Below are 20,968 nucleotides of genomic sequence, written 5' to 3'. Positions count from 1 at the left end.
TATATCACCTTTTCACATTTCACAGTTAAAAGAAACCGACACTTTCCTATCTTCCCTGATTTTTTTTGCTCGTTAGTTAGTGCGTTGCTTTCTCTTATTTGGCCCTTCCAGCCAAATAAAATGGAGTCGCATTTCCAGCCAAACAAAAATGGAGTATGCATCTATCGCCTTTTCCTTTACCCTCCATTTTTAAAATAAAATAAACATATATCGAAGATCTAGTGATGTATCCATCCATGGAAAGCATTTTTCTCACCTTGAATAAACAGTCTATTTGTTTTTGTCAGGCTAACAAACTTGCTGAGCAGACATCCTAACTAACAGAGCCCCCTCTCACTCCTCTCTCTCTCTCTACAGTCAACAGTCATCCGGCCGTGTCACCGACACTCTCTCCTCATTTTTGCTTTAAAAGATAAAACTAATAATCTAGGCTGATTTGGCACCTGCTAGAAGCCTACAAGAGAGAGAAGAGGAAGTGGTCCGGGGTCGAGGCCCTTTTGATATTTTTTCTGGCTTTTCTTATAAAAAAGCTAGAAGCTATTTAAAGAATTGGTTTTTGCTTTTGGTTTTTTATGATTTTTATCTGGCTGAGTAAATGACTGTAGCTAAAATGGACGGGGTGTGAGAAGCTGATTGACATAAGTTTTTCTGACTTTTGATTGGTTAAAAAATAAAAAATTTATTATAAAAACAAAAATAAAAAAAGCCGAGTTTGTTTTTACCGGAAGCTCAAAAGCCGTACAGACTATCTAAAGGAGACCTGAGCTGCGGTTGCAAGCAAAGGTGAAGAATAATACAGTAAGGGAGAAGGGAGAAGAAGTTGAACAAGGGGGTGAGTAGAGACGAGGCGAGTAGCACCAAACAAGGACAGGGACGCCGAGGCACGCGCAGGCACAGTGGTGTGTGCATGTGAGGGGGGGAGAGCTGTCGAGAGATACCGCGGTGGCGATGAGCTGTGCGTGGGAGAGCAAGCACATTACTCCCAGCTAAGCTAGCGCTGCGCTCGCCCATTACCATACCCACCCAGGCAGCCGAGCGAGTCCCCACACGGCGCAACGCAGCACAACAAAGGAAAGGAAGCAAGCGTCCCCCCTTCCCCTCCTCTTCCCCATTCCATTCCCCTTCCCTCCTGCCGCCGCCGCGGACACGCGCACGCGTCTGCGTCTCTCTTCTTCCCCGGCCGGACAGGCACTGGAGATCTGGAGATCTGGTAGAGCGGCTGGTAGGAGGAGGGTAGGGAATGGAGGCCGGCGCCGGGCTGGTCGCCGGCTCGCACAACCGGAACGAGCTCGTCGTCATCCGCCGCGATGGCGAGCCAGGGGTAAGTTGTTGTTCCGCTCCTCTTGCGGCGACCTGTATTTTGGTCGTTGTTTCGCTCTCCCCGGCGGCGGTGCTGATTTTGGCCGTTGTTTCGCTTGCAGCCGAAGCCGATGAACCAGCAGAACGGGCGGGTGTGCCAGATTTGCGGCGACGACGTGGGGCTGACCCCCGACGGCGAGCCCTTCGTCGCCTGCAACGAGTGCGCCTTCCCCATATGCCGCGACTGCTACGAGTACGAGCGCCGCGAGGGCACGCAGAACTGCCCGCAGTGCAAGACCCGCTTCAAGCGCCTCAAGGGCAAGTCCCGCCGCAATGCCGCGCCCCGCCTCCCCCCGAGTTCGCCGGGTTCCTGTCTCACGCTTTTTTTTGCGGGGATTCGGTTGTTGCAGGGTGCGCGCGCGTGCCGGGAGATGAGGAGGAGGAGGACGTCGACGACCTGGAGAACGAGTTCAACTGGAGGGACAAGCACGACTCGCAGTACGTCGCCGAGTCCATGCTCCACGCCCACTTGAGCTACGGCCGCGGTGGCGACTTCGACGGCGGGGCGCAGCCGTTCCAACCCATCCCCAATGTCCCCCTCCTCACCAACGGGCAGATGGTACCAGCAAATCGCACGCTTCTGCATTGTTCCTTCCTCGTGCCGAGTGCTTAATTGCTTGTTCTGATGTGCTTACAGGTTGATGATATCCCGCCGGAGCAGCACGCCCTTGTGCCGTCTTTCATGGGCAACGGGGGAAAGAGGATTCACCCGCTTCCATACGCGGATCCAAACCTTCCTGGTGTGTGTTTGGATTATCATCAGCTAACATTCATTTGCCATGGTACCTCCTCAATAGTACCCATTAACAGCTTCTGTGACTTGCAGTGCAACCAAGATCTATGGACCCATCCAAGGATCTCGCCGCATACGGCTACGGGAGTGTTGCGTGGAAGGAGAGGATGGAGAGTTGGAAGCAGAAGCAGGAGAGGATGCACCAGACGAGGAACGACGGTGGCGGTAACGATGATGGTGATGATGCAGATCTACCACTGTATGGCCCTGAAACTTGGCTGACGAGACGTGTTATTTTTTTGGGAAATTTGATTAAGTTGATCAACATTTGATAATATGTCCGAAGTTGATCAACCTTTGATAATACTTCCCTATTTTTTTCCCTTGCGTTGGTCAACCTTGAGATTTTATAACCACAACCCTACGAAGGACTGAAAATACAAGTAATTATCAGCCTCGTAAGAATATTATTGAATTTATATGTGTGAATTTTATAAAGTTGTTCCCTTTGCTTAGCTAGATGAATGATGCAATTGCATAGTTAGCCTTTGTAGTATATTGTTTGGAAAAAATCATACTCTTTGCGTATACTTCTATCTTTGACTGCATGGAAAAACTGTCCATCTGGTATTTGCTTAATTAGATATCTGTCCTTCTCCCTCTCTTTGCAAAACGTGCTACTAGACTCAAACACCAACTGTCTCTTTTTTTTTACCAGAATGGATGAAGCTAGACAACCATTGTCCAGAAAGGTTCCACTTCCTTCAAGCCTGATCAACCCCTATAGAATGATTATCATAATTCGGCTGGTGGTTTTGGGGTTCTTCTTCCACTATCGAGTGATGCATCCGGTGCCTGATGCATTTGCTTTATGGCTCATATCTGTGATCTGTGAGATATGGTTTGCCATGTCTTGGATTCTTGATCAGTTCCCAAAGTGGTTTCCTATTGAGAGGGAGACCTACCTTGACCGGTTGACTTTGAGGTTGGTTACTGCTATCACCTAGTATTACTTGCCTCCTCTTTTCTTTGCTAACTTTTGTGCTCATTGCTTGTGTGGATAGGTTTGACAAGGAAGGGCAGCCTTCTCAACTCGCCCCAATTGATTTCTTTGTCAGTACGGTTGATCCCTTGAAGGAACCTCCGTTGGTCACAGCAAATACTGTTCTATCTATCCTTGCTGTAGATTATCCAGTTGACAAGATTTCGTGCTATGTTTCTGATGATGGTGCTGCCATGCTGACATTTGAAGCATTGTCTGAAACATCTGAATTTGCAAAGAAATGGGTTCCTTTCTGCAAAAGGTATAGTCTTGAGCCCCGTGCTCCAGAATGGTACTTCCAACAGAAGATAGACTACCTGAAAGATAAGGTGGCGCCAAACTTCGTTAGGGAGCGGAGAGCAATGAAGGTGCATTATTTGTCTTTTTTGCAATGCTTTGCTGCATTGTTTTATTTGATAAGAGTTATGCTAATTTAGGGCAATCTTATTATTTTCTCAGAGAGAGTACGAGGAATTCAAAGTCAGAATCAATGCCTTGGTTGCTAAAGCCCAAAAAGTACCCGAGGAAGGATGGACAATGCAGGATGGAACTCCATGGCCTGGAAACAATGTTCGTGATCATCCTGGAATGATTCAGGTATGCTTTTTATCATCATGGAATTGACAGTACATGTGCTGGCACTGGAATGTTACGATATTATTTTCTTTCTCTTGCTTCACCACGATAACGAAAAGTACAATCTTCTCTACCAATAGGTCTTCCTTGGACAAAGCGGTGGCCATGATGTGGAAGGAAACGAGCTGCCTCGATTGGTTTATGCTTCAAGAGAGAAACGGCCAGGCTATAACCATCATAAGAAAGCTGGTGCTATGAACGCATTGGTAAAGATAAACGTGTCTGATGCATTTTCTGTCACTCTTCTATGGCTTGTAGAAGCATAAAGTGGGTTTTCTTATTCCTCATTTTGGCTGTTTCACAGGTCCGAGTCTCCGCTGTACTAACTAATGCTCCATATTTGCTGAACTTGGATTGTGATCACTATATCAACAACAGCAAGGCTATAAAGGAAGCAATGTGTTTTATGATGGATCCTTTGGTTGGAAAGAAAGTTTGCTATGTGCAGTTTCCTCAAAGATTCGATGGGATTGATCGTCATGATCGATATGCTAACAGGAATGTCGTCTTTTTTGATGTAAGATTTAGCATCCATATTTCTAAAGCTCTCTTGTCTATTATATGATTCACTCAACTTCGATGCAATTTCCCTAACATTTCGTTCATGCAGATCAACATGAAAGGTTTGGATGGTATTCAAGGCCCCATCTATGTCGGTACCGGATGTGTCTTCAGAAGGCAGGCATTATATGGATATGATGCCCCCAAAACAAAGAAGCCACCATCAAGGACTTGCAACTGCTGGCCAAAGTGGTGCATTTGCTGTTGCTGTTTTGGTAACAGGAAGACCAAGAAGAAGACCAAGACCACAAAACCTAAAATGGAGAAGCTAAAGAGGTTCTTCAAGAAAGCAGAAAATCAATCCCCTGCATATGCTCTTGGTGAAATTGACGAAGCTGCTCCAGGTATCACATGACCTACGAAGAAAATGTTGTGATATTTCTATAAACATCCTAAATTCGCAATATCTAACCCTGCAATGTTTTGGGCAGGAGCTGAAAACGAAAAGGCTAGTATTGTAAATCAACAGAAGTTAGAAAAGAAATTTGGCCAGTCTTCGGTTTTTGTTGCATCCACACTTCTTGAGAATGGTGGAACCCTGAAGAGTGCAAGTCCAGCTTCTCTTCTGAAGGAGGCTATACATGTCATCAGTTGTGGCTATGAAGACAAGACAGACTGGGGAAAAGACGTGAGTCTGCATCTTGGTTGTATTTATATATTGGTTAAGTGGTCGAAACATCTGTTACCTACTAAATCTTATGTTCTTCTGCAGATTGGCTGGATCTATGGGTCAGTTACAGAAGATATTCTAACTGGGTTTAAGATGCACTGCCATGGTTGGCGGTCAATCTACTGCATACCTAAACGGGCTGCATTCAAAGGTTCTGCACCTCTCAATCTTTCTGACCGCCTTCACCAAGTTCTTCGGTGGGCTCTTGGGTCAATTGAAATTTTCTTCAGCAATCATTGCCCTCTTTGGTATGGGTATGGTGGTGGACTAAAATGTTTGGAAAGATTTTCCTACATTAACTCCATCGTATATCCATGGACATCCATCCCGCTCTTGGCTTACTGCACATTGCCTGCTATCTGTTTGCTGACTGGGAAATTTATCACTCCAGAGGTAAAGCTTTGACCTTATTCAACTTGTAATTGTATATGTTCCGAAACTGTGGAAGACGTTGAACCTTACATTTACTAACTTGTTCTATCGTGCAGCTTACCAATGTTGCCAGCCTTTGGTTCATGTCACTTTTTATCTGCATTTTTGCTACGGGCATCCTGGAAATGAGATGGAGTGGTGTTGGCATTGATGATTGGTGGAGAAATGAGCAATTTTGGGTTATTGGAGGTGTGTCTTCGCATCTCTTTGCCGTGTTCCAAGGACTCCTCAAGGTCATAGCTGGTATAGATACCAGCTTCACTGTGACATCAAAGGGTGGGGATGATGAGGATTTCTCAGAGCTGTACACGTTCAAATGGACGACCCTGCTTATACCTCCAACAACTCTGCTCCTATTGAACTTCATTGGGGTGGTAGCTGGCGTTTCCAATGCAATCAACAACGGATATGAATCATGGGGGCCCCTCTTCGGGAAGCTCTTCTTTGCATTTTGGGTGATTGTCCATCTATACCCATTCCTAAAGGGTTTGGTTGGAAGGCAGAACAGGACGCCAACAATTGTCATCGTCTGGTCCATCCTTTTGGCTTCAATTTTCTCACTACTCTGGGTCCGGATCGATCCTTTCCTTGCGAAGAGCGATGGTCCCCTTCTGGAGGAGTGTGGTTTGGATTGCAACTAGGAGGTCAGCATGTGAACTTCACCATCGATGTGTGCTCGAAGAAGTATTTTTGCAGATGTTTTGTGCCCATATTTTTCCATTTTTTCCTCTGTAGATAGAAACACGAAAAAAAAAAGGTCTTGCGTTTCTTTTGTTCCATGGTGGTTCCTCAGCCTCGTGACTGCAATATTGGGCAAAAGGGAGGCTGCGACAACTTGTGCAGTTCGGCCACGAATATACAGACCAATGCCTGAGTTTGATTGTTCAGCATTCTTTATTAGTTTTGGTGGATATTAATCCGGTGAGCTGAACAAAAAGTCGTTTTGAGTCACTCCATCTGCAAACTTGGTTCTCAATAAGGCAGCAATGGATCTGCCATCTGGGATAGAGGAAGATGCGCATTATTTATGTAGTGAGTTCAATGTATGCCTACCTTTGCTTGCCCGTTGAAGGGCTGGTGCATTCCTTCCTCTTTTCTGGTATAATTCTCCTTAATAGGACAGAAATATCACAAGTGTTTAGTAATGTAGTGTGTCCAGTGATGTAATTTGTAAATGTGCCCTTATTTGTTGATCAACTGCGTAAAATCTTAGAAATGAACTTGGTTGCCGTTCGTTGTGATCGTATGCTACTATTGTCTTTACAATTTCGAAATTTTAGAGGCTGGAACGATGACTGCTGCATCTACATGTAACGTCGGCAATTTCTGTTTGTGGAACAAGACGCCGTCCTAGTGCTGTACGTGCCGATTATTCTTCTCTTCCATCTCTTAATACAAAGATAGAGTGCTCAGAATCTATGTTGTGTTGCTATACTCTCTCCAGTTATCACCTTACAATCCTTGAAATACTTCTTCCGATCTGCTCGTCGTGTTAGGAAGTTGTCGGTCTTCCTACACAGTGGAAGAGTGGTGTCTGCAGCTCATTCTCATTACCCAGCATGATCTCGTGTCCCATCCTATGACGGCCTGGATACCATGTCTCGTGTGTTGCTAAGCGCAACAACGGACGGTACCAACCAACCCAATTCCCTTGATCTCGCAAAAAGGCCACGCATATCTCACTCCATTCTTGTCAGAGGCCGGATAGCAATGCCATCCATGATCAGGCATTCAGGCCACGCAAGTTAGGTATTGCTTCCCCTTCCCCATCTCTGTTGGATTCAGATCTATGACAACTCACTCGAGTACTTGTTGTCGTGCGTGACGAGCGTATGGCGATTCATTTTTTTAAAAAGGTGAAGGCGTCCATGGAAAGAAGGTGTGTGGTTGCAATAGTAAACGGCAGGATGGGACACGCCAACAAACAAAAAAGAAGCTAAGGATCGATGCGTGCACCATTTGCCGATGCAATCTATATCGTTAATGATGATTTACTTTTTTTGTGCAAGTAGAGTAGCAGTGGTAGTTAATCGCCGGTTGCTGAGAGGAGAAACAGAAACTGCGCGGCCAATTGACGAGCAGATGAGGAATAGATTGGAGTGTGTTCCGGGTGAACGTTTGGTGCGGTGGGGATCCGGTCGTGATCAGGAATAGATTACTGTAATTTTGCTGGTTCCCGATCTCGAGACTCGAGAAGATGAAGATGGAATGAGCAGTAACGGCAGATTGGATCCCCCTCGCTAGCAAAACCGATCGAAATCCCACCAAACTCCCGTGAACTGCAGGCAGGTCGGGTCAGTACTCGGTGCTGGGGAGTACTATTGTTCCGGCGGAGAGGCAGCCGGACACATACGCACACGACGCAGGCAGAGGAAAGCGTGCCTGGAGTGGTGCCCCTCCGGAAGAAGATTCTACTTAACTGCACTGTGATGTGATCGTTAACACGTGAACCAAATTTTAATAGGCACCTCGTATCAACGACGATGCCCTTCAGAGGAATCGCTTCTCCCCTCGTGTACGCGTCGCACGGCCGGACGGCGCGGTAAAAAATCTCATGCAGCGCAGGCCGGCCACGGATCGATCGGCACGGGCGGGGAGCGCCGCGCCACGTACAGCGCACAGCGAAGCGCCGAAGGAAGCACAGGCTGTCGGTGGGGGAAGGAAGCAAACTAGCAAAGAGAGCCCACCCACTAGCCCTCCTCGTCTTCTCGGCGCGTCCTCTCTCGTCTCGTGGCGTCGTGGGCCGGGGCCACCGCGCACGGACGAAAGAGTGGCCGGCGCCCGGCGGTGCCTTGCATGTATCGAGCCATGCTCATTGCACCAAACTCGCTAGACACCGGGCACACGAAGGGTGTGATTGCTTGTGCATATAGATTTTACTTGTGTAGATTGTATATACAGGCTGAAATAAAATAGACCAAGTAAAATTATATTTATTAAAAGGAAAAATATTTAATTAATTGTATTTATCTAAATATTTGAAAAGAAAATAGACTGAACGAAATCATATTTTCTGTTTGTTTAGTCGAATGTGAGACTGTATGAGCAGATGTAAGAGTTGAAATTATGATTGATTGTTCGTATAAAAATAATTTTGCGACACTGATAAGTGAGATCACTGTATCCGTCAGATCAGGCTACGATCTCTTAAACTTAAACTACAGACGTACATTTATATCTATCGAACTAGACTGAAATAATATATACGAATAATGAAACGTATCTTCCTGTATTATAGGTATCCGTGGAGTCATGCATTAGTATATGCAACCAATCACACTCGAAGTTAATAAACTAGCAGCACCAGTGCTCCCTCCGTACCTTCACTGCATCTCCAAGGCCGGCGCTCTTAATACTAGCTATACTAATTTACGCTCCACTTGACTATCCGGCGACCGGCGTTGAACCTGTGCTGCGTCTCGATTTCCTGCTACACAGCTCACAGTGCTGACCTCGAGCCTGATCCGGTCCATCGGAAGAGTGCATCCATCAGTACAGTGTGGCATCTCCTGGCAGCCTGGGAAGGTGCATGTTGGATCGCTCAACACAGACTACAGAGCGACGACCTCTTTTTACACGCCTGGAAGGTCGGAAACTGGATTATTATTATTATTTTCGAAATTGAAACTGGATTATAGTATATCGATCTCGTGCTTTCAAGGCTGCAGCCACGCGTGCGCCCAGGCCAGCACGAAGAACAAGCAAATTCGGTGGGTGTGGTGTGCTGATGGAGTAGTAGAGAAAAAAAAAACAGTTTTTTTTTTTGTCAACTTGAGCTTCTGGAGTTGGGTCGGGCGCAGCTCTCAGCTACACCTCATATTTAGCGCGTTCATATATTAAAATAAAATAATTTAATATATAATTTTAATTTAAAATAAAAATAAAATGACTCATCCAAATACTTACAGTATATTTACAACGCTAGCTTAAAAATTCTTAAAGTTTAAGCTCGGTCGTTAAGGATCCTGCTCAAGTATTGTGCTCGTAGTTTTAGGAGCAGCTCAAAATTCATTACTACTGACGCTATCATTCATTAATGAGCTTAAATGCAGCTGGTTACTGACAGGGCGTATAGCATTAGCATGTGGGCAAGAAGATTGGGAACAGAAGCATTGATGAACTTGTTTGTACTGAATGTACAATGGCTACCTTGTTACATTATGCAATTGTCCTTGGAATGGAGTACCGCATTGACACAGCTGTATAGTGCTGACATGTCCATCAGCCACAACCATCTGGCCCTTGTGCGTTGATTTCACTATATTTATCCACATCCACAATTGCTCAAAGAACAAGAAAATTCAAAAGCGATGCAGAAGGTGCAAGAAATCCTCTATAATTATGTGTCCACCTCTTATAACATGTAAACTTACCTTAATTGCTCTATATGCATTGGTTTTCTCCTTAAAAGCCACATTTTGCGTTTAAAATCTCTTGAAAACAAGAGAGCAACCATTATCATAATTCATAAGATGAATAGACAAATATTGTCAAATGGATATTCCCAATACTATGGAAAAACATAGCGAAAATTCCCCTTTTAGAATGGCTTACATGGTGCCACTTTGATATCTAAATTATCACGAGAAACATAAAACAATGTGGTTGCACAACCTTTTTTTTTTCCGACTATGTGATTGCACAGCTATTGCATGGAATATTTCCCTCAGCGTACCACTTTGATATCTACATCCGTACAGCTATGATACAGCTAGTTCATCGTGTTTTGCCACCTTTTCTTTACTCTCTTATCTTCTTACAAGCAGAAGATAACATGACAGAGTACTGGTGGATCACTCACTACTGCTTAGAGTAGTTAAAGAATACTCTAATCATAAGATCAGACCAGCAGATTCCCTTCCTCTCCAAGTTGGTCATCACGTTCCAATCATCACGCACACTGAACAATTAAACAAATCCACCACTATCTGCAAATCACACTCTGAGATAGGTGTAAAGAATGGAACCTTCTGAGCTGTGAAATCAGGCTACACTTCGCTTGCTACTCCTAACCGCATATACTTTTGGTCATGTTGGAAATATAGATGGAAATAGATCCGGTTCGGTTGAAATCTTCTGATGTGATTTGATTGTTATAATCATTAGAGATAGATTTTTCTTAACATAAACCTGTAATCTCGTAACACAAGATGTACTACCACACCGAGAGCCTCGGTTCTTCAAGGCGCGTGGCTTGCTCGTTCCCGATCTTGTAGTTATTTTTGTTACACGGAAGTAAATTCTATACTAGAAAGATTCTCGTGAGATCCTATTCATACTATTTATTCTGTGATCTAATAGCTAAGTTGAAGAGGAGAAATAGTAGATACATATCATCATAGGAGATATGATCTTTTGTAGATACAAGTCCTATAAAATTTGCTTTTATGATACACCACCCATCAGCCACTCTATTTCCTCTTTACATGACTAGATTTTCGCGGGATTTTGGGATCCAAACCAACCCCGTTCCGAACCCGTTGGGTTTTCATTTCAGGTGTCCCGGCTGGTCCCGGGAGTAAACATGAGCAGATTATTTCGTTACTCGCGCTACACTACACTGATCGGGGTCAGGTAATCAGGCTAGAGCTATCTCTATCTCGGAAAGAATGCTAAATCCAGCAGGAATGCAGGTCAACAAAGAGCTCAGGATTCAGATCAGAAATGCTTGTAAAGAGGGGTTCAGAGTAGAGTGGAACCTGTGCAGACTTTTTGGTGCTCAGTTTTGGCGTCTGACTGGAACCGACCGTGTGGAGTGGTCTTGTCGTAATCTCGGGATTTGCTTAGATATATACTCCTCCATGATCATCCATCCCTGGCACTGAATGATTGGGATCTCTCAATGTAATCACTCCGTGCGACACAAAGAATACTCCTACAGGCTACATGAGTGGAATGATTTCAGTGCTGGAATATGATACCTCATGATTTTTCTGAGAAGAGGTGGAATCGGTTGAGCTTGCGATCATGGGAAAAGAAAGAAGATAACAGATTGATCGATCGCTACATTATTACTCCAAAAGTGCTTCTGGCCGAGCTACTACTAGCTACGTACGTGCAGGCAAGGTTCAGCTTACCGTCGGTGCAGGTTGGTTGGTTGGTTGGTGCTGTCATCGATCAGTGGACTAGTACATCTATTGCAAAGGAAAGGAATGGAAAGCAAAGCAAAGGAAAAGGAGGGACGATTCCACTAACCGGCTATCATTAGCGTTTATTTATATTAAGATTTGTATTGATAAGGTTAGCAGAAATTCACTATTAAGGTTTGGGTGTGCACAACATTTCTGACCCGTGGTTATTTTGAATGTTGGGCAAAAAAACGCAAAACACAAGTAATAATCCACCGGAGGTTTTTCGTTACCCGAAGAGGAAGGGATTTATATTAAAACTTTGACAACGGTACAATCCACTTTTACATCAAGAACTCTAAAAGACGAGAAAATTACCAAGAAATTATCTCCAGATCCTTCCCTCGTGTTCTCCTCGCCTGCCCCATGCATCACTCTGCTGCACCGAAGCTGCCAAAAAACGGACCCTCACGGCCTCACCTACCGTCCTTCTTGTCATCAGTATTTCTATTTCCAGGGGCGTCACTGCGCTGTTAGGTTGTGCGTTCCTCTCACTCCTCTCTCTCTCTAGTCCCATTCAATCCCGTCGTCGTCATCATCATGGGCATCATGTTTTTTAAGCTTCTGCTCTAACTGACCCTCTCTTTACTAATCACTCGACTTCACTGATGATTCATCACTCCTGTCTGAATGGTGTAACCGTCCAGCTATTATATATTCCCGTTATCATTACACCTTTTTACTTAAAACCGTTTCTCGTCGGTGTGAAGGTTTTCCCTTCTCCAGGTGCAATCATGAACGTTGTTGTGAGGAGCCACTGCTCTTCTGGCCACGTGTCACTCGAGGAGCTAGCGGTGGCACACACTCGAGGAGCTCCTTTTAACCCTGCAGGTGCCCTGGTCACCGAGCGGTGGCAGCAGGGGAGGGCCTGCGTGCGCTGCCGCTGCCGCGTGCGCAACGAGACAGGGCGAGCCACGGCCAAGCGGCTGCGGTCGGTCGGTCGGTGGCTAGCTGACTGACCAGCTGCGGCAGAGATGCAGGCGGACAGGCAGCTCGTGCGGTCGAGCGTGCGGCTCTCTCGGCCTGAGCATCACGTGAAATTCAAATCTGGCCCATGCGAACTCTTGAGCTCCGCCGATCTAGCCCAAATGAAGTTGTGGGCGCGGCCTGCACGGTGCAAAGTTCTGGACCGTATCAGGCCTGTTAGAAGCCCAAAATCTGCACGCCTGTTCTGGACCTTGTCGTCGGTTGACGCTGCATGCGGGTGCGGGGCCCCAGCGGCCTCGCCGGGTGGCTCCGCTGCGTCAGTGTTATCTGGATACAGATGTTATTTGATTTTAGATATGGGTGTGAAAATTTGATTTGAATTTGATAAATAAAATTTAGATATATAAAATATTATTTTAAAATCTGATACGAGTGTTAGAATTTAACTCAGATTAAATATAAAAATGTAAACATGGGTATCCAGTTAATACTGGGTACCGCTGCCGCACGCCCGCAGCCGTCTTGCCGGGGCGGCGACGGCAATGGCGTCCCAGTCGCTGCCGCCGTGCTGCGGGTGCTCGACGTGGCTAAGCACCAGCGTCACCTCCGGATGCTGGGCTGGCTTCACAGGACAGGTCAGTGGACTCAAAATGTCACGGGCTCACGCGTGCTCCGTACTCCAAACGGGACCCGTTCCTTCAGTCACCTCTCGGCCTTTTCACTTTCCAGTCGCCACACCGCACCGCACCGCTGCTTCCCCTCTTCCTTCCTGCGAATCTCTCGATCACGCGAGCGGAGCCACAAAAAATGGCGGCTGCGGCGGCGAACGGGGACGCGCGCGGCGGCTGGATGCCGCGGCCGACGAACCCCATGGTGACGCCGCTGCTCACCGACCTCTACCAGTACACCATGGCCTACGCCTACTGGAAGGCCGGCAAGCACCTCGACCGCGCCGTGTTAGCGCCCCCCTCCCCTCCCCACCCCCTTACGCCTCGCTTCTCAACTGTCTCCCCGTTGCCCTTCGATTCGTGGTTTCAGCTTACTCTTAAGCTCCGGTGGAGTAGTGACGATTTTGGGCAAGTAGGGGGGAGGGAATGATCGGTGGTTCTGTCTCGAATTAGGCGTTGGAGAGGCGTGTTTGTGTAATAATTTAAAGTTTTTTTATCTGTTTTTTGTGAAATCGTGTGCGGAGTCGAGCTGATTGTGAGGATTGCGGGATAGCTTATGCGAAATTCCGAGCAAATGTGTGCTCTGTTCGTTAATCTGACGATTCGCTTCGCTATGTTTACTTGTCTTTTTGTTAAATTCAAGGGTTTAAGTATATGGATATCATCACATTTGATGCACCCTAAGGAATATATAGACATTATATTTCTCCTCATGGATGTTCATTTTTTAGAAGGATGCCCTTCAAAATTTATTGGAATCTAATTTTTTTATAATTATTGGAATCTAATATTACAAAACAATGATGACGCAGTTTATTCAAAGTTGTAGCCTATTGCGTGATATAAGTCATTAGTTTGGAGCCTGCTCAGAGCATTACTCCAGGTTTAAACAGAATAATGAGGTTTCAGCTATTGAGCTTTGAGGAACTGTAATTTATCGTTTGCTGTTGGTGTTCCATAATAATGCACAAATTCTATAAATCTAACACAATATCCTTTTTACCTGAAAAGTCAGTATGCACTTTTATCTCGCCATGAGTATGCAATTTGGGGGCATATGTGGCGATGAAAGCCAACATGCCAATGATCATTGTGAACTTCATTTGGTTTCAGCCTTGATCTTTTTTATTTCAATAAAGCCCCTTGGACATGAGTTCATGAACTTTGATCTTGAAGAACGTAAAGTCGCAAACATGAGCTCTTTGGTTTAGACTAGCTGTGGCCTGTGGGGAAGGATCACTTTGGTTCCATGTCAAACGTGGTAATGTCTTTGAAATTGTCCGCAGCTCTTCTGTGGTTTTATGGATGTTGAGCTAACTTGTGTTTATGAATTATATATATTTTTCAATACCCAAGCTTGTTTAAGAAACTCATGTACAGCCGTGTCACTCATTAAGTACCGTGGTATTTGAGCCAATGCTAAAAAAAATGTTCTAAAGGTTACATAACTGCAAGGCTGCTGAATCATTAAGCTTATATTTGGATACGGGAGACCATTTGCACTAACGCCCACAGTTTCTCTAGGCACTACATGGTAATGAAGTGTAGGTTTGCAAATTTGTAGCTTAGACTAGTTTGTTCAAACTTTCTAGTATGGGATTGTATGGTAGTGTCACAGTTATTCTGCTTGTCAGTCTTCAAACTGAGTTTTACACTCTTATACCTGTACTTATCATGAACCTAAATGGTTTCAGATTTGACCTTTACTTTCGGAAAAATCCATTCGGTGGTGAGTTCACAATTTTCGGTGGCCTTGAGGAGTGTATAAGGTTTATTGCTAACTTCAAGTTAACAGAGGAGGAAATCAGATTTTTGCGGTCTGCCATGCCTACATGTGAGGTGAGAATGCCAGCCTTTTAGAAAAAACCTGGATCTTGCTATAGGAAACTATGCCCATTACATATCATGATAATTATTTTCATGTTTTTCTGGTAACCAACTAATTTATGTCCACCCTTTTGTTAGGATGGCTTCTTTGAGTACCTCAGTTCGATTGACTGCTCAGATGTTGAGGTTTATGCCATCCCTGAGGGTTATGTTGTGTTCCCTAAGGTTCCACTGATGAGAATTGAAGGACCTGTTGCAGTAAGTACTAGGAGTAAGTTAGCAAGTAAAAACTTCGCAGCAGCAGCTGCTGTAGATTGACATTTTGTTTAGCATCCATTGTTATTCCAGTATTCCCACACATAGATTTCGATGTTTGTCCCAGGTTGTCCAGCTTCTTGAAACTCCATTTCTAACTCTGGTCAACTATGCTTCTCTGGTTACCACAAATGCTGCAAGGCATCGACTTGTAGCTGGAAAGTCAAAGAATCTATTGGAATTTGGGCTTCGACGGGCTCAAGTGGGTCTTCTTTTCATTATCGACTTGTTTAGCATTCATCCATAACCTTTGTATAGACTTATAAATACTCGTCTATCAGGGGCCTGACGGAGGAATCAGTGCATCAAGATATTGTTATATGGGAGGCTTTGATGCAACAAGGTCTGGTTTGCTCACTCAATGAACACAGTGCTGTAGCTGTACAATCCTTTGTGTTTACTTGTATCTGGCCTTTTTTTTTGTTAACCTGTTCATAGCTTAATCAATTATTTTCTGCACTCTTCTGGGACCTGGGTATTTGTCTGCCTAACTTTGAATTTTTCTGCTACCGATGTAACCTAATATCAATTGTCTAGAATAGTAACCTGTAACATCTTAAGAAAGTCCATGTATTGTAAAAACTTTACTGGGAATGAAAAATATGTATACTTGACCCAACAATTCTAACTCGGTATGTATACTTGACCCAATTCTAGAGGAGTAATAGCTTTACTAGAAATGAAAAGTAGTTGCCATCATAATAATACTCTGATATCTACCTGAACAGCAATGTTGCGGCAGGAAGATTGTTTGGGATACCAATACGTGGGACTCATTCACATGCTTTTGTGAGCTCTTTCATGGTTAGTGGTCACTTCTATTCTTCCAGAGTTGCTTTGTGAATGAACAAAATTACTGGTATTTTTTGGAGTTATTTGAATGCCATTTGCCAATATTAGAAACATCAAACATCCTGTTCTAATTATCCTGCTCTTGTGGCTAGATCTGATGCTTTTTTCAGTAATGTATAGGACATAGATTTTATCTACCAGAATTCAGATAGTGCAAGCATGCTTTGTTCCTTAGGTACTCTGTTTTGTGTTTGCGCAATTCCAAGTTGAACCTACCGTTTAGTAGCTTCAGAAAGGATGAGCCCATTTAGTTAGTTTGTATTGTATATTTGGGCCAAAATATCTTAGTTGACTTGCATTGATAACCTAGATAAACGTATTCCATTCATCAAGCCAGATGATTTGTCAGGGGTTTCCACCTTCGTATCCAAATACATAGTTTGAGTGGAAAGTATCAAATTTGGTCTGAACATAAGGCCTATCTTTTGCATTTTGCCGGTATGAACAGAATTCGAGCTATTCACCCAACCAAGATGTGGCGGGTTGGATATTTTGAAAATTTGTCCATCAGGCAAATGTAGAAGGTGCAGTCAGGAATCAAATGCATCGTAGTGACCAATGAGATATTTTATGCCATGAACCTTGCAACTGTTTGATTGAACTTTTGTTCTGGATGAGAAACTAAAGGTACTCTACTTTGTAGCAGTGGTCTTCTGCTCTAATGTAGTAATTTTCTGCAGGGTCTTGATGAAATCATTGACAAAACACTTGCTAGTTCTGATGGTTCGAACAAATGTGAAGATTTTGTTTCTCTGGTGCAGAATTGGCTGATCAGGATTCAGGTGTGATGATAAATACCAGGCCTTTTGTTAATTCTTTAGCACATGTTACTGATTAAATAGTACCTACTTGTTTTTGAAAAAGCACTAAGTTATGATATTTCATGTGCACAAGAGTTTTTTTTTTCTGTATTTTGAAGTTACAGAAGTTCTAGTTAGTAATTTGTTTTGAACTACTCACTGGTCAAGATCTATCATTATGTTCTTCTCAGGATTCTAGTTCATTGTGTGGTACCTTTGGCGAAACTAGTCACAGTGAGTTGGCTGCATTCACATCATATGCGTTGGCATTTCCAAATTCCTTCCTGGCCTTGGTTGACACATATGATGTAAGTCGATCTTTGTCAGCAATTGTATTTTTATGTTTTCTGTGGCATCCATAGAACTATCTTTCTCCTGTTTAATGGACTTGTTCATGAGCTGGTTAACATTGTGGACACTGCAATAATTTCTTGCAACCAAACTCTCCATGGCATCCTCAAAATGATCTGTGATCTGTCCAATTTCCTAATTATTTGCTTCTGGATTATATTATGGACATGTATCCCCATATCTTGAGATCTGCCAGTGCTGTGATTATTTGTATCCAAGTTGAATTAAAAAGTGCTTACTTGGGCTTTTAACAATCAATTATGAGATAGTGAATGTTTCAGGGCTGACCTTTATGGAATTAACACATCAACTCGTGTTCTATCTGAGCATAGCTGATATTTAAGTACGTGCCATTGCTAGGTCATGAGAAGTGGAGTGCCAAACTTCTGTGCTGTTGCTTTAGCCCTCAATGATATGGGGTAAATTTTTTTATCACAGCTCTTTTCCTTGATATTTGGTTGTTATTTGCTCAAATTGCTTCTGTTACGCTGGAAGTTGTAGCTGATGAATGACACAAAAATAAAAGGGAGCTTTCTCACTTTGTGTGCGTCTCCTTGGAAAGTTTGCTAGTACTTTCTACATATGTAAAGTTATCTTATTTCCAGCATTCCTTCCATTGTACAAAAAAGCTGCAGTTTTGAGGTTCATTGTTGCCTAACTAGTGACCTAAAACTGATCTCATGGATATTTAGGACTACCAATCATGCACTTTTATTGCTGTATGTAACATAAAATAGTTAGAAACTTTCTCCATAAGCATTTTTGGCATAAGCACCAGCACCAGCGCATGATCCCTAAGTGCATTGTTTTTTCTGTTACTGTAGGAATGTAGATCCCATGTAGTGCTGAACTTTAGGACTCCAGGTTTGCATGTGAGTGTTAGTTTCTTTGATATTTCAACAACAAATGTATCGAAGAAAACATGCTTGCAGTTAATAAGTCTGACTAAATTTGCCTTTCCTATCATAGTTTAAGAAAAGAAGTAATAGGAATATGCGATGCACAGATACATCATAGATCTTTTTCTCTGTACATAGAGTTTTTTTAGTTGACGTTTGGATGTCTTAATGATAAGCATTATAATTAGTGGCATTTACGGCATATTTCATTGCAGGTATAAGGCTGTCGGAATTAGGTTAGACTCTGGTGATTTAGCATATCAATCTGTTGAGACCCGCAAGTTATTCCATGCAATTGAAAAAGAATTTGGGGTTGTTGGCTTTGGAAAAATGAATATTACAGCAAGCAATGATCTAAATGAAGAAACTATTGATGCCTTGAACAAACAGGTAAGCTGTAAGTATTCAAAATGGTTGGTGGTATTGTAGTATGTAGATTTCTCTCTTGTGACATGGCTTGGAAATTTTGTACATTTGGAAGTTGGTGCTTGTGATTTGTGTGATTTGATGGTCTCTGACAGCATTAATTAGGTAACCAATATGTGCTGACTTGTATTTGTAATCCTGGGTACTGACTAGCACAAATATTAAATACAGATTGGACTCGCATGCAGGGGCGAAGCTAAGGTGTTGGGTGGTGCACAGGCACCAGGGTGACATAAACTTTTACTACTCTGAAGTACTTTGTTACTTTGAATTATATATGTTGTTAGATGTATAGGGAAGTGGTGCACCACCGCCATTTCAGACCTAGCTTTGCCCCTGCTCGCATGGTTCTGGTACTAACCAGAACAAAATAATTACATCAAAATACCTGTTGTCATCCGGGATGCTGATGGCACTAAACCTGCTACTGTAAATTCTCTACTTAGTTATTTGTTGTGCACAAGCAGGCTCAGATGTACAAAGCTGTGATAAATATGCATTTGCTCACAGTACATCACATTTATCATTTCAGTAATCTATGCATGATTATTGGTGGTTTTATGTAGGGCCATGAGGTAGATTCATTTGGCATTGGCACCTACCTGGTTACATGCTATGCACAAGCAGCGCTCGGTTGTGTATTTAAATTAGTTGAGATTAACAAACAGCCTCGCATTAAACTTTCTGAAGATGTCACAAAGGTATGTATGTCAGTAGTACTTCATAGCAAAATCAAGTTTAGTTGTCATTTATGCATCCAAAAGGACTGAAACCGTAGTTGCCTGCTCCAGGTATCCATACCATGTAAGAAAAAATGCTACAGACTGTATGGCAAAGAAGGTTATCCTTTGGTTGATATAATGACTGGAGAAGATGAGCCAGGCCCAAAGGTAAACAATATTCATGTTAATACTTAAGCAGTGAGCTTGCATAAAAGAATATTCCACTTCAAAACTCTAGGCTGCCTAGCACATGCATGCTCTTTTTTGGTTGTGATTCACTGATGTGTATGCCCTATTTATTATTTTATGAAATCTGAAACAGCTTGCGGGATTTGTCATTGTCCCATTCCTTGACAGATTGGTGAAAGGCTACTGTGTCGTCACCCTTTCAACGAATCAAAGAGAGCATATGTTGTTCCGCAGCATGTTGAGGAGTTATTGAAGTGTTACTGGCCTGGAAATCAATGTATGAGCATCCACCCGAGTAGCGTTTACATAGTATTCATTACCTTCTCTGTCCGTGTGTATGCTTCATTTACCATGCTAGTTGCTTTCATGAAGCATATTTACATACTAGACAGTAGAAATAATGACAAGGTGGATAAAACTATGTGTATTGCATTGGCTAAAACCTGGTGGGAAGAAATGATGATCACAGTTGCAACACCAGACTACCACTCTGGTCTTCTTTTTTTTTTTGTTAGAGGCAGTATGATAAGTTGTTAATATTGACATGAAGAAACCAGTTGTCATTGCAATCGTGATGCTAAATACCACAACCATATAGAATAGGGTTTCTGCCAATAGGCATAGCTATCATAACAGCAGTATCGCAATAGTTGTGGGAAATTATTACTCTTGCATCACCTAATTATGGTGTGTTTTAGTCGACTTAAAATTGTTAGATGGATCAAATTGTTAAGGATTCAAGTCTCGAGTCATCGATGCTAATTGTCAAACTGTACTCTGTTCTCATTGGTGAAGCCAAACCACGGGCGGAGCTACCATCCATCCATGAGATCAGGACTCGGTGCATTGGCCATCTGGACCGAATGAGGCCAGACCATATGAGGAGGCTGAACCCAACACCTTACAAGGTCCTCTTACTCCCCATGTGGATTTGTTAATGTCACAAACATGACAATTTTATCGTATCTCGCATTTTACCGTGTATCATTGTTCCTGAGCAGGTAAGCGTGAGTGCTAAGCTGTATGATTTCATCCATTTCTTGTGGCTCAATGAAGCCCCCGTCGGCGAACTGCATTGAAGAAACGAGGTGGTGAGAGCGTCAGCACCCAAGGCTAACATTAATAAACAGACATGGTAAAAGATCCACAGACATCTCCCTATATATATGTAAACTCTAGGATGCCATGGTGTATGCATATGTAAACCTCGATAATCGATATGCACCAGATAGCATGAAAGTTAAGACAGCGCAATATGGTAACCATACTGTCATGTACGGCTGTATGTGCTGGGGCAAAAAATCTTGGGTAAGAAACTAAGCGTGACGAGAAGTAATGCCTCATTCTGAGGAAATTTTACCTTTGCCTCGAAGGTATTCTACACCATTGTCCCACCGCAATAGTGCGCGAGGATGGTCAAAGTTAAAAAAA

General features: G+C 43.4%; 2 protein-coding genes and 1 long non-coding RNA gene across 3 annotated transcripts; 2 read left to right on the top strand and 1 right to left on the bottom strand.

Moving 5' to 3' along the window:
* Positions 1-892: 892 nt before the first annotated feature.
* Positions 893-6,679, top strand: LOC133915053 (probable cellulose synthase A catalytic subunit 5 [UDP-forming]). The gene is made up of 14 exons (XM_062358056.1): positions 893-1,321; positions 1,422-1,617; positions 1,710-1,918; positions 1,997-2,099; positions 2,186-2,351; positions 2,811-3,077; positions 3,157-3,502; positions 3,594-3,731; positions 3,851-3,976; positions 4,075-4,287; positions 4,381-4,675; positions 4,763-4,959; positions 5,044-5,394; positions 5,490-6,679. Exons 1-14 carry the CDS (start codon positions 1,241-1,243, stop codon positions 6,072-6,074), a joined length of 3,273 nt encoding a protein of 1,090 aa, XP_062214040.1. The 5' UTR covers positions 893-1,240; the 3' UTR covers positions 6,075-6,679.
* A 3,105-nt stretch (positions 6,680-9,784) lies between these two features.
* LOC133914057 (uncharacterized) lies at positions 9,785-11,603 on the bottom strand. Its single transcript, XR_009909163.1, has 3 exons — positions 11,355-11,603; positions 11,133-11,254; positions 9,785-10,375 (listed from the first exon to the last, which is right to left on the bottom strand). It is a non-coding gene; the product is annotated as an uncharacterized LOC133914057 (long non-coding RNA).
* Positions 11,604-13,179: 1,576 nt separating this feature from the next.
* On the top strand, positions 13,180-20,918 carry LOC133915052 (nicotinate phosphoribosyltransferase 1-like). Its single transcript, XM_062358055.1, has 15 exons — positions 13,180-13,444; positions 14,851-14,995; positions 15,122-15,241; positions 15,366-15,500; positions 15,580-15,641; positions 16,027-16,102; positions 16,831-16,932; positions 17,142-17,258; positions 17,662-17,720; positions 18,416-18,590; positions 19,193-19,327; positions 19,418-19,516; positions 19,706-19,814; positions 20,333-20,445; positions 20,539-20,918. The coding sequence occupies exons 1-15, from the start codon at positions 13,296-13,298 to the stop codon at positions 20,614-20,616; spliced, it is 1,674 nt and encodes a 557-aa protein (XP_062214039.1). The 5' UTR covers positions 13,180-13,295; the 3' UTR covers positions 20,617-20,918.
* Positions 20,919-20,968: the final 50 nt, after the last annotated feature.

Source organism: Phragmites australis, chromosome 4 (genome assembly GCF_958298935.1).
Source record: "Phragmites australis chromosome 4, lpPhrAust1.1, whole genome shotgun sequence".
Lineage (NCBI taxonomy): Eukaryota > Viridiplantae > Streptophyta > Magnoliopsida > Poales > Poaceae > Phragmites > Phragmites australis.
This window is presented reverse-complemented; position numbering and strand designations above follow the sequence as displayed.